The 13,348-nt window shown below is 39.7% G+C and overlaps 1 protein-coding gene across 2 annotated transcripts in view; it reads left to right on the top strand.

Moving 5' to 3' along the window:
- Nucleotides 1-13,348, top strand: part of NR2C2 (nuclear receptor subfamily 2 group C member 2) — a gene marked incomplete at its 5' end in the record, with an annotated part of 81,517 nt that overhangs the window by 38,230 nt on the left and 29,939 nt on the right. For both annotated transcript variants that reach the window (XM_081105671.1, XM_081105670.1), the window contains one exon: nucleotides 7,287-7,397. In XM_081105671.1, coding sequence (XP_080961797.1) covers nucleotides 7,326-7,397 — 72 coding nt within the window. The remainder of the gene's footprint in view (nucleotides 1-7,286; nucleotides 7,398-13,348) is intronic.

Below are 13,348 nucleotides of genomic sequence, written 5' to 3'. Positions count from 1 at the left end.
CTAAATTGAGAAACAATCACTCTGAAATATCTTCTACATATATATAAAAGCCTAAGCGACCAGCCGGTAGCTTTGACACCCAATTACCACCAGGGGGCAGACACTCTGTCCTGTAGCTATGCACCAGGGGGCAGACGCTCAATGTAAGAGCTGCCGAGTTGCAGTGACTTGGCAGCTGCAGTTCTCAGGTGACACACCTGGAACCAGAGAGGAGGGAGCCCGATTCCAGGGTGCATCACCCAAGAACCATCCTCTTGCAATCCAGGACCCCTTGGGAGAATGTCAGCCCAATCCCTACAGGCCAGGCCAAGGGACACCAGGCATCTAGTTAACTATATAAAAAGGAGACTTTTAACCAAGGACTGTAAAAGCCACATCGAGACTGCACCTATACAGCAACTTGCACATGGTCAGAGTTGAGCCTCACAGTCAGTGAGCCTGAGGGTTGATTCCACACATGACCAGACCAACAGCAATCAAAATCCAATTACATTAGGAGGGCCCACATATTCCATACCAGGGACATTTCTAGAGCATCAGACTCAGGAGATCAAGGAGATTTCACTCCTGGGTCTCACAGAACACTTTACTACATAAGGCCACCCCACGAAGACTTGGAGGCATAGCAACTCTATCTAATACATAGAAACACAAAGAGGTAGCTTAAATGGGGAGACAAACCCCCAAATGAAAGAAAAGGAGGAAACTCCAGAAAAAGCTAAATGAAATGGAGGCAAGTAATTTATCAGATATAGAGTTCAAAGTAATGGTTATAGGGATGCTCAAGGAACTTAGCGAGAATTAGAAGGAGCTTAATAAGAACTACAACAGCATGAAAAAGGAAATAGAGACCATGAACAAGAACCAGTCGGAAATGAAAAATACCATATCTGAAATCAAGAATACACTGGAGAGAATTAAAAGTACATTGAATGAAGCAAAGGATCAAATCAGTGACTTGGAAGACGGGATAAAAACACCACCACCACCCAATTAGAGCAGCTAAAAGAAAAAATAATTAAAAAGCAGGAGGGTAGTTTAATGGAACTTTGGGACAACATGAAATGTACCAACATCCTCATTGTAGGGATACCAGAAAGAAAAGAAAGCGAGCAAGAAATAGAGAACCTGTTTAAAGAAATAATGACAGAAAACTTCCCTAATCTGGTGAAGGAAGTTACACAAGTTGAGGGAGCACAGAGAGTACCAATCAAGATGAACACAAAGACCCACACCAAGAGATATCATAATTAAAATGACAAAAGTTAAAGACAAAGAATAATCTTAAAGGCAGCAAGAGAGAGACAGAAAGTTACCTATAAGGGAGTTCCCATTAGACTGTCAGCTGATTTCCCAACAAAAACACTTCAGGCCAGGTGGGATTGCCATGAAATACAGTGGAACCTAGGTTTTTTAACTTAATTGGGTCCGGAAGGCTGTTCAAAAACCGAATAATTTTTCCCGTTAGAAATAATGTAAATTGAATTAATCCATTCCAGACCCCTAAATGATACCATTTTAATCTTATATATAGTATATGTCTAATGTACTGTTTAATCTATAAATAAACACTTTAGAACTAAAAAACATGAAATGTACAATAAAAATGGTGATGTACTGTACATTTTTAATAATAAAATGACAACAAAAGCAAAAAAAACAACATGAAAATGTTCACCGAACAATTTTCTGAGTTATTAACTTGAGATTTAGCGGTAAATTGACTCATACATGCACATTCTCTCCTTTGTTGCTTGAAAGGCATGTGACTTTCAAGGCATTCTCACCATTGATGTTTCTATCTCTCCCTTCCTCTGAAATCCATAAAAATACATTTTTTAAAAACCAACCTCAAAAAACATTCCAACACATGGAGGCTAAATAGTATGTTAGATCATGCAGGTATCAGCGTGAAAGAGTTCAGTTGAGAAGCCAATTGTTTGAGATGGGATACAGTTGAGAATTGAGGTTTGACTGTATGCAAAGTAATGAAAAGCTAGAACCCAAATCCAAGACTACTCTATCCAGCAAGACTATCATTTGAAATTGAAGGTGAAATAAAGAGCTTCCCAGCTTAAAAAAAAAAAAAAAAAGCTAAATGAGTACATTAGTACATTACCATCAAACTAGCATTGCAAGAAATGTTAAAGGGACTACTTTAGGAGGAAGAAATCGAGAGAGAGAGAGGAACATAGGTATAAAGGGAAAAAAGGAATGCAATCAATAATAACCTTAAGTGTAAATGGATGAATGATCCAATCAGAAGACATAGGATAGCTGAATGGATAGGAAAACATGACCCATATATATGCTGTCTGGAAGAGACCAAGTTCAGAGCAAAAATGAAGGGATGGGAAAAAATATTTCATGCAAATGGAAATGAAAAAAACATTGGGGTAGCAATACTCATTTCTGACAAAATAGACTTCAGAACAAAGGCCATAAAAGGGACAAAGAAGGTCACACATAATACTAAAGGGATCAATCCAACAAGAAAATATGATTCTTGTAAACATACATGCACACAATAGAGGAGCATATAAATATATTAGGAAAAAAACTTTTGGTGGACTTCAATGGAGAGATTGAAAGCAATACAGTCAAAGTAGGGGACTTTAACACCCCACTGACATCACTGGATAGATCTTCCAGACAAAAAAAATCGGGAAGAAACAGAGACTTTAAATGGCACTCTACATCAGATGGATTTAATTGATATCTACAGAACATTTCTTCCCAAAGCAGCAGAATACATTCTTCTCAAGTGCACATGAAATATTCTCAAAGACCACATATTATGACACAAAAGAAGTCAACAAATTCAAGAAGACTGAAATCCTATCAAGCATCTTCTTGGATCACAATGGCATGAAACTAGAAATCAACTACAATAAAAACACTCAATCCCAGCTGGCAGTGTGGCTGTGGTTGAGTGTTGATCTATGAACCAGGAGGTCACAGTTCGATTCCTGGTCAGGGTACATGCCTGGGTTGTGGGCTTGATCCCCCAGTGTGGGTCATGCAGGAGGCAGCCAATCAATGATTCTCACCATTGATGTTTCTATCTCTCCCTTCCTCTGAAATCCATAAAAATACATTTTTTAAAAACCAACCTCAAAAAACATTCCAACACATGGAGGCTAAATAGTATGTTATTAAACAATGAATGGGTTACGAATGACATTGAGGAAGAAATTTTAAAAACCTCCTGGAAACAAATGAAAATGAGCACACAACCCAAAATCTATGGGACACTGAAAACAGTCTTGAGAGGGAAGTTCATAGCATTACAGGCCTATGAGGAAACACCTCAAATAAACAATGTAACCCTACAACTATAACAATTAGAAGGATAACAAGAAAAGCCCAGAGTAAGTACGAAGAAGGATATAATAAAGATTAGAGCAGAAATAAATGACATAGAGACTTAAAAAAAAAATAGAAAAGATCAGTGAAACCAAGAGCTGGTTCTTTGAAAAGATAACCTTTACCCAGACTCACCAAGAAACAAAGAAAGAACCCAAGTAAACAAAATGAGAAATGAAAGAGCCAAAATAACAGTTGACATCACAGAAATACAGATGATTGTTAAAAAACAACAACGCACACAAAACTATGAACAACTACATGCTAACAAATTGGACAACCTGGGTGAAATAGACAAATTTCTAGAAACAGACAACCTTTCAGAACTCGGGAAGAATCAAAACCTGAGTAGTACAGTAACAACTAATGAAATTAAAGCAGTAATACAAAAAACTTCCAGCAAACAAACATCCTGGACCGGATGGCTTCACAGGCAAATTTTACCAAACATTCAGATAAAAATTAACACTTCTCACACTATTCCCAAAAATTCGAGAGGAAGGAAGATTTCCAAGCTCTTTACAAGGCCAGCATTATCCTAATTCCAAAACCAGATAAAAACACAATGAGGAACGAAAAGTCAGGCCAATATCGCTGGTGAACATAAAGGCTTAAATCCTCAACAAAATATTAGTAAATTGGATCCAGCAATACATTTAAAAGATCATACAGCATGACCAAGTGAGATTTATTCCAAAGTCACAAGGCTGGTACAATACTTATAAGTCATTAAACATGATACATCACATAAATAAAATGAAGGATAAAAATCACATGACCGTAGCAATAGTCATAGAAAAAGCATTTGATGAAATCCAGCTCCAATTTTTTATAAAGACTCAGCAAAGTGGAAATAGATCATACCTCAACATAATAAAGGCCATATATGACAAACCTACAGCCAACATACTCAGTGGGCAAAACTTAAAAAGCATTTCCCTTAAGATGAGGAGCAAGAAGACAGGGATGTCTGCTTTCACCATTTTTTTGTTAATATATTTTACTGATTTTTTTACAGAGAGGAAGGGAGAGGGATACAGAGTTAGAAACATTGATGAGAGAGAAATATCAACCAGCTGCCTCCTGCACACCCCCAACTGGGGATGTGCCCACAACTAAGGTACATGCCCTTGACTGGAATCGAACCCAGGACCCTTCAGTCCACAGGCCGAGGCTCTATCCACTGAGCCAAACCGATCAGGGCTGCTTTCACCATTCTTATTCAACATAGTACTGGAAATCCTAGTAACAGTGATCAGACAAGAAAAGAAAAATAAGGAATCCAAATGGGAAAGGAGGAACTAAAATGGACATTGTTCACAGATGACGTAATATTGTACATAGAAAAACCTAAAGACTCCACAAAAAAACTACTAGATTGAATAAATGAATTTCCTCAAAAAATTAAAAATGAAACTGCTGTTTGATCCACAATCCCACTTTTGGGCATATATCCTAAGAAGCCAGAAATACCAATCAGAAAGAATATATGCACACCTATGTTCATAGCATTATTTACAATAGCTAAGATCATGGAAGCAACTCAAGTGCCCATCAGTAGATGAGTGGATAGAAAAGCTGTGGTACATTTACACCGTGGAATACTATGCAGCAGTAAAAATGAAGGATCTCTTACCCTTTGAGACAGCATGGAGGGACCTGGAGAGTATGTTTCTCTCTCCTCATTGATGTTTCTACCTCTCTATCCCTCTTTTCTTCGCTCTCTCTAAAAATCAGTAAAAACATTTTTAAAAAAGAAGATATCAATGGAAATGCAGGCTGGTACAGCCACTATAAAAAAAAGTAAGGAGTTTCCTCAAAGAAGTAAATATGGAACTGCCATTTGACCCAATGATCCCACTAATAGGAATATATCCTAAGAAATCCAAAACACCAATCAGAAAGAATGTATGCACCCCTATGTTCATAGCACAATTTATAATAGCTAAGATCTGGAAACAGCTCAAGTGCCCATCAGTACATGAGTGGACAAAAAAGTTGTGGTACATTTGCACAATGGAATATTATGAGACTGTAAAAAAAGAACTCTTAATTTTCAGAGTAATAAAAGACTCATCCAAAATTCTAAATGTTCGTTATTAAAGAAGGAATTAATAAGTGTACTCTAATGAAGTGACTGGCCAATTACTTTTTCTTAATTACAAATAGTAAACAGCTAGCAAATGCATGTACATGGATTCTGAAAAATGTATTCTCCAGGATTTGAGCCTTATCATACCTTCTCTAAAATAGTTTGTGTCTATTCTGCTTATCTCTTAACCAGGAGAGAATTTATATGAAGCATTTTGTAAAGTGAAAATCCCTATGAGAATGTTGGATTCTGTTATTGTGAATTTTTGTTGGTAAAATTAATGCTTATGAAAGAAAATATCTTTATAACTTAACCCAGTAATTAATCATGATATCCTTTATAAAATTAAGATATATTAACTTGCCAAAGCCAGTTTGGCTCAGTGGATGGAGTGTCGGCCTGTGGACTGAAGGGTCCCAGGTTTGATTCCGGTCAGGGGCATGTGCCTGGGTTGCGGGCACATCCCCAGTGGGAGATGTGCAGGAGGCAGTTGGTCGTTGTTTCTCTCTCATCGATGTTTCTGGCTCTCTGTCTCTCTCCCTTCCTCTCTGTAAAAAATCAATAAAATATATTTTTAAAAAAGGATATTTTAACTTTCCATAAAATTCATCCTTTTAAATTATACATTGTAGTATAACCATAAAGTTGACAGCTACCACCACTATCTAATTCCCAAAATTTTTCATCACCCCAGAAAGAAACTTTATACCTATTAGCAGTTAATCCCCCTTCCTCTATCCCCTCAGACCTTGGCAACCACTAACCTACTTTCAATTCTGATTGTTTTGCCTGTTCTGGACATTTTATATAAATGAATTCATAGAATATATGGTCTTTTTTTTTTAATGTTTTACTTACTAGTATTTATTTTTTATTTTTGTTGTTGTTAGTCCCCACCTGAGGATATTTTTTCATTGATTTTTAGGGAGAGTGGGGGAGAGAGGAAAAGAGAGAGAGAAATACTGATGTGAGAGAAACACATTGATTGGTTGCCTCCTGCACGTGCCCAGACCAGGGCCTGGGCTAGGGAGGAGCCTGCAACCAAGGTACGTGCCCTTAACCAGAATCAAACCTGGGACCCTTTGGTCCACAGGCCGATACTCTATCCATTGAGCCAAACCAGCCAGGGTGAATATATGGTCTTTTGTGACTGATATAATCAATGCTGTCAAATGTATCAGTACTACATTCCTTTTTATTGCATGGATATATGCTACATTTTATTTATTCATCAGTTGATAGACATTTGATTTGTTTCTACTTTTGAGCTACTATGAATAATAGTATGTGAACATTTTTTACAGATTTTTGTGTGGACATATGTTTGCCTTTCTCTTGAGTATATACGTAGAAGTGGGGCTGGAGGTTGCCAGGACTCTTTCATGGGTACTAATCCCAATAGTTTTCAGTGTTACATGGTTCTGTTTGCCATCTTCTACAGTGTTACTAGAGCATTCCTTCTGGAAACTCATCTGAAGGAGTGTTTTATAGGTAGCTTTGGAGACAGTGAAAAAATTCAAAGATCATCTTTAAAAATCTATTTTGGTAGCTTTCTATTGTGTTAAAATTGTGCAGAGCAGACTTGAAAATTCCTCCCCCCACCTCCTCCCTTGCATGTACAACATTAGAAACAGCTATTTTACGATTGTATTTTCTTTGTACCATCCTGTGCCAATATCTCATTGATTCCTTTATCATCCTGTGTCCATTCTAGAACTACATTAGTTAATCACTCAAGGCCACTGTGAAAGCAAAAGGCATGGTCCCTAGGCCACCACTGGGCATCTTTCTGAGCCCCCTTGTGATCTAGCCCACTTTTTGCCCACAGGTACCACGTACACAGACTTCTCGGCCAGAATCTCCAGGGATGACCAGCCCCTCCCCACGCATCCAGATAATCTCCACGGACTCTGCGGTAGCCTCACCTCAGCGCATCCAGGTACCTGCACCAGTCCCACTTGGTTCTAGCCACCTGCCTAAAGGTTTCACTAAGGAGTTGAGTCTTGGGCATCAAGTATAGTACAACTTTATTCTTTAAAAAAACAAAGGAAGTTTACATTTATTTGAACTAACTTTTTTTTTAAATTCTCACTTGAGGATGTGTTTTTTATTGATTTGAGAAGACGGGGGGCGGCGGTGGGGAGACATTGACCTGAGAGAGAAATACTGCCTTCCATATGTGCCCCAACCGGGAATCGAACCCACAACCTTTTGGTATACAAGATGACACTCTAACCAACCAAGTTACCCAACCAGGGCTAGTAAATTAACTTTTAATATAAAAGTCTATAAACTTACTTCAAACTATTGGAATGAAGTTTCATTTTATTATGTTATGTGCGTCCAAATTGAGAGGTAATAATATGTCCTACTGGTTAAGAATATGGGCTCCTACTTGAAGTCAAATCCAGTGCCCCACTTTATAGTTTTTTGTTTAATCTAGAAAATTAACTTTTCAGTGCCATGTCTCATTTAGAAAATGTATATAACAATAATAATAATCTATACTAATAAAAGGGTAATATGCTAATTAGACCGGATCAACCGGCTATCTTCTAGATGTCTGACTTCCTTCCGGACAAAGCCATGGTGGTGGGGGCTGACGCAGAGGCAGTTAGGGGCAATCAGACCAGCAGGGGAGGGCCATTGGGGTCAACCAGGCCTGCAGGGAGGGCAGTTGGGGGCGACCAGGCCTTCAGGAGAGGGCATTTGGTGACGAGGCTGGCAGGGGTGGGCAGTTGGGGGCATTAGGCAGGCAGGCAGGTGAGTGGTTAGGAGCCGGTCATCCTGGATTGCGAGAGGGATGTCTGACTGCCGGTTCAGGTCCTACCCCACAGGGATTGCACCTAAACCGGCAGTCAGACATTCCCTGAGGAGTCCGAGATTGGAAAGGGTGCCGGCCGGGCTGAGGGACACCTCTCCCCGCCCCCCATGCACGAGTTTCGTGCACCAGGCCTCTAGTAGTAGTAGTAGTAGTAGTAGTAGTAGTAATACTTATAAGGTTATTGTGCGGAGTCAATGGTATATTGCTTGTAAAGTGCTTAGAACAATGCCAGGAACCTATTAATGTTTAGTATGTACTAAGATTATATAATAACTATTATTACCAGTATTGTTGTTGTTATTAACTAAATAATATTCACTTATGGGAAGTTCAGTCTTAGCCAGGACTCTGAACACAGCTACCTCTGGCCGACTGGACAAAGAGAAGATATAAGTATCAAAAGTAGGATCAACTTAGGTTAAAGATTCATAATTATTTCAATAAGCTGAATCAAAAGACCGAACCAAAAAATCATGAACAGAGATGAATGGCAGGAAAGAAAACATTATTACATAACATGAGTTTAAAAGGATATCAGAGTGGACAGGTATTTGAGTGAATAGGTATTAAAGAATTGTTTTCATTTACGGTTAAGCTCAGTACAAGTGAACAATATGATAGAGTAACTAGATAATTTCTATAGTTTTTGCTCACTCGTAAAAGTGATTTTATGGACTGTATTATAAACTAAGCATAGAAGAGCTCTAATAAATGAAATAAGTTAAAAATTACATTCCGCTTATGTCTGTATTGCATAATATTTTATCATAATTACAAGAATTCTTATGCTTGTCATTATTTTAACTTTACCCCAAGTAGAAAACACATATTTGAGTGTTTGGAAATTCAGAAGTAATCGCCTGACATTAATGCTTTACTATTGACCAGAATTAGGACTTTATATAGCTAAATTATTTTTTTCTCTTTTACTTGTTTTTATTTGCTGATTGTAGACTTCAAAATGGGTCTTTTAGCCAGACCAGTGTGGCTTAGTGGTTGAGCATTGACCCATGACCCATGCTGGTTCGATTTGCTTGGGGTTTTGGGCTCAGCCCCTCAATAGGGGGCAAGACAGCTGATTGATAATGTTTCTCTCTCATCGGTGTTTCTATCACTCTATCCTTCTCCCTTCCTCTCTCTCTAAAAATCAATTTAAAAAAATATTTTTAAAAAATTGGGTCTTTTAAAGTTTTCTATAGTGGGTGTTAGGATCCCGTCTACATAATTCTCCTTACTGGGAAAGTACCTAACTTTGCATTTAACCATGGCTATTACATCATGGTCCTACATCCATCTGAGGGCAGATAAGAACATAAAGGGTTTCCCAGGAGACTCTCAGTAGCTAATGTATATTTCAAGAGAGTGTACATTTTCCCTGTATTGGTATAAGTAGAATCTGTCTAAGGGCCATTCTAGCAACCTGTTCCATATACAGTCAGACTATTTCCATTGCCTGGTGTGCGGGTCATGGTGACATTGCTGTCCTGACTGGAGTGCAGTAAGGTCTTGTAGATTAGTTCCCTGGCATTGAACTTTCAGTCTCTCTAAGGAAGATAACCCATTAGCATGATTTTTATGTATAGTAAATATAATTGAAAATCTTTTTATTGCTAAAAATTTGGACATACCTAAGTGCAACTGAATTGACTGCATTTTAAGGTTTGGGGGTTTTTTTGTTTTAAGAAAAATTAATGTAGCCCTGACTGGTTTAGCTCAGTGGATAGAGCGTCGGCCTGCAGACTGAAGGGTCTCAGGTTCAATTCTGGTCAAGGGCATGTACCTTGGTTGTGGGCACATCCCCAGTGGGGGAGGGGGGTATGGGAGGCAGCTGATCGATGTTTCTCTTGCATCGATGTTTCTAACTCTTATCCCTCTCCCTTCCTCTCTGTAAAATATCAATAAAAATATATATTAAAAAAAGAAAAATTAACGTTACAGGATAATTTCTCGGTTCTTGCTGTTGGTGCTGATGGCTTTGATGAAATTTCATTTCTAGCCCTGACTTCAGTGATGATTCCCACATGCCCTGAGATCTGGGAAGACAATAAGAACTATGATGTTTTAATGAATAACAATGCTTGGAACCCAAATTGTAGCTTCTAGCTTCTGTGATAAGGTTGAGAGAAAAAGATTATACTATAAAGGCAATATTTAAGAGCTTTGACTCTGAATGGAACAGACTTAGGGTAAAATCTTGTCTCCCCTCAGCTATGTGACCCTGAGGAAAGTTTCAATAATCTGTATGTATAGATGTAAAATAACACCAAAAATAGTGCCTAATTTATAGAATTTTTAAAGGATCAAATGAGATAATTTATTTAATCCTATAGAAGGCAAACATCAATAAATGTTAGCAGCTTAGTTACAGTTTTTTATTTTATTGTTGTATAATTTTAAACTATGGAAAATAGTACATGGAAACCCATTATACCCTTTTTCTAGATTCACCAATTGTTTTCTGTAACATTCTGGGTGTGTGTATGTATATATTTGCTGAATCACTTGAGAATTGAAGACATCACGCCTCTTTGTCCTGGATAGTTCAGTACTTATAAGAACAAAGACATTCTCTTACATAATCACAGTAATTATCAAAATCCTGAAATATAATGTTGAAATATGCCATTATCTGATCCATAGTCTATATGCTAAAATGTCATCAGTTGTCCTAGTCAAGTCCTTTATAGCTATATTTTCCCATTCCAGAATTTATATTACTGATTTTAATAATGATGATACTAATTAAGGTGTGGTAGTCAACACAAGACCAACATATCTAGTTATGCAGGCCAATGGAAAGTGAGCTTGAAACACAGACTTGTGTTCATCAGTATCATGTTATTCTAATGGCTGTAAAAGGGCTTTGGGGCAAAGTGAGAAGGGTGGCATTCCTCAAAGTGGGAGAGGCTGAGATTGAGAGCTATTGTTTTTTTTTGGGGGGGGGGGTACAGCAATCTAGGGTGGGAACTGTGGGAGAAGATGGGGGATTAAGGGGACCTGACCAGTGTGGCTCAGTTGGTTGAGCATCTTCCCATGCACCAAAAGATCCCAGTTCCATTCCCAGTCAGGGCATATTCCCGGGTTGCGGGTTCAGTCCTTGGTCAGGGTTTGTTGCTTGCAGATCTCTCTCACATTGATGTTTCTCTCTCTCCCTCTCTCTCCTTCATGCCAGGGTTCTTGTCCCAGCACCAAGAAGGGTTCAGGAATCTGGAGAAGGGACTGTGCATAGATTAAATAGGAATCCAGAGACTAATAAAGAATCCGGAGACGAAATATAATTTTGAAAGGCATTGGGGGTCAGAGGAGCTTAACTAAAGGAGCTAAGAGCCAAGATCTTAAATCTAAGGTCTTAGGTTCTCTCCGTCCCCAGGACCCCATGCTTTTTATTAACACAATTTGTCCTGAGACAAGGCAGAGATATACACTTAAAAGGGTCAGGGTTTGGTACAGAGTCCATTGTCAGAATGGGGGAATTAGCCCACGGCTGTTCAGGTGTTTGGCCAGTAGGAGACAATAACATGTAGTTTAAGATGCCTTTTAACTGTCTGGCAGCCACAATCAATTTAATGTATCCTATTCAGGTTTGGGGAAATGCCTTAAGCCATTCCCAGATGCAGGTGACTACATGTGTGACTCAACCCTGTTGAGTCCCCAAGTCTCATCAACCTTTTGATGAAACTCTTGAAATTATGACATGCTGGAATTGGTCTACGGCATTCCTTCCCTCCTTCCTTTCATCCTCTCCTTCCTTCTTTCTTTAAAATCATTTATTTTAAAAAGAATAAAGAAAAGCCATAAGGGAACACCACTTATCTGAGAATGAAGCTTATAGCCTAGGCCATTGAATCACAAAGTGGCTTCTCACTAAATCTCACAGGTTTTCATCATATGCACATCTTTCCAGGTGGTTTTCAAATTGTGTTCTTTATTGCTTCTCAGATTACATAAACATTAGGTTCAAATTTTATTTTTTTAATCCAGCTTTCAAAGTGATTGTGATAGATTAAAAGAAAAACACTTGAATGTGTCATGTTCCAAAGTTGACACACCAGAGATCACCAGTGCACTCACTTGTACTGCCATGTTTATTCTCTTTGGGGCAGACCGTGGTATAAAGCTTCTCTTGCCACCTTTGTGTTTTTAAGGTTTTCCTGAGATCATACTCCCCATTTCAAGTTTGTGTTTTTCAGGAGAGCATCATTTTACTCATTGTTTGACCTAAGGAAATATTTAAATTTGAGCTTACAAAATTCATTTAATACTTCTTTTATCTGCTCTATATATTGAGGTTTCAAATTTTATTAGGAAGGGATTCTGCTATTTATATATATACTAGAGGCCTGGTGCACAAAAATTTGTGCACTCGGGGGGCAGGGGTGAGTCCTTCAGCCCGGCCTGTGCCCTCTCGCAGTCTGGGACCCCTCGGGAGATAACGACCTACTGGCTTAGGCCTGCTCCCGGGTGGCAGAGGGCAGGCCCAATCCCTAGGTGCAGCCCCTGGTCCGGCTCAGAGCAGGGCCGATTGGGGAGTTGGGGCACCGCCCCCTGTCATGCACAGAGCAGGGCGGATCGGGAAGTTGCGATGCCACCCTCAGTCATGCTCAGAGTAGGGCTGATTGGGGGGTGGGGCACCGCCCCCTGTCACACTCAAGGCAGGGTCAATGGGGAGGTTGCGGTGCCACCCCCTGTCACGCATAGAGCAGGGCCAATCAGGGGGTTGGGGCGCTGCCCCCTGTCACTCACAGAGCAGGGCCCATCAGGAGGGTTGGGGCTCTGTACCCTGTCATGCACAGAGCAGGGTCGATCAGGGGGTTGGGGAGCTCCCCCCTGTCACGCACAGAGCAGGGCCCATCAGGGGGTTGAGAAGCTCCCCCTGTCATTCACAGAGTAGGGCCGATAGGGGAGTTGGGGCACCACCCCCTGTCACGCACAGAGCAGGGTGGATCAGGGGGTTGGGGCGCCGCCCCCTATCACCCACAGAGCAGGGCCGATCAAGGGGTTGGGGTGTCGCCACTGTCACACTCAGGGTAGGGCCGATGGGGAGGTTATGGCTCTACCCCATCACA

Source organism: Myotis nattereri (genome assembly GCF_964212035.1).
Source record: "Myotis nattereri genome assembly, chromosome: 14".
NCBI classification, from domain to species: Eukaryota; Metazoa; Chordata; class Mammalia; order Chiroptera; family Vespertilionidae; genus Myotis; species Myotis nattereri.
The sequence above is the reverse complement of the archived record's forward strand: the minus strand, read 5'-3'. Positions and strand labels throughout refer to the sequence as shown.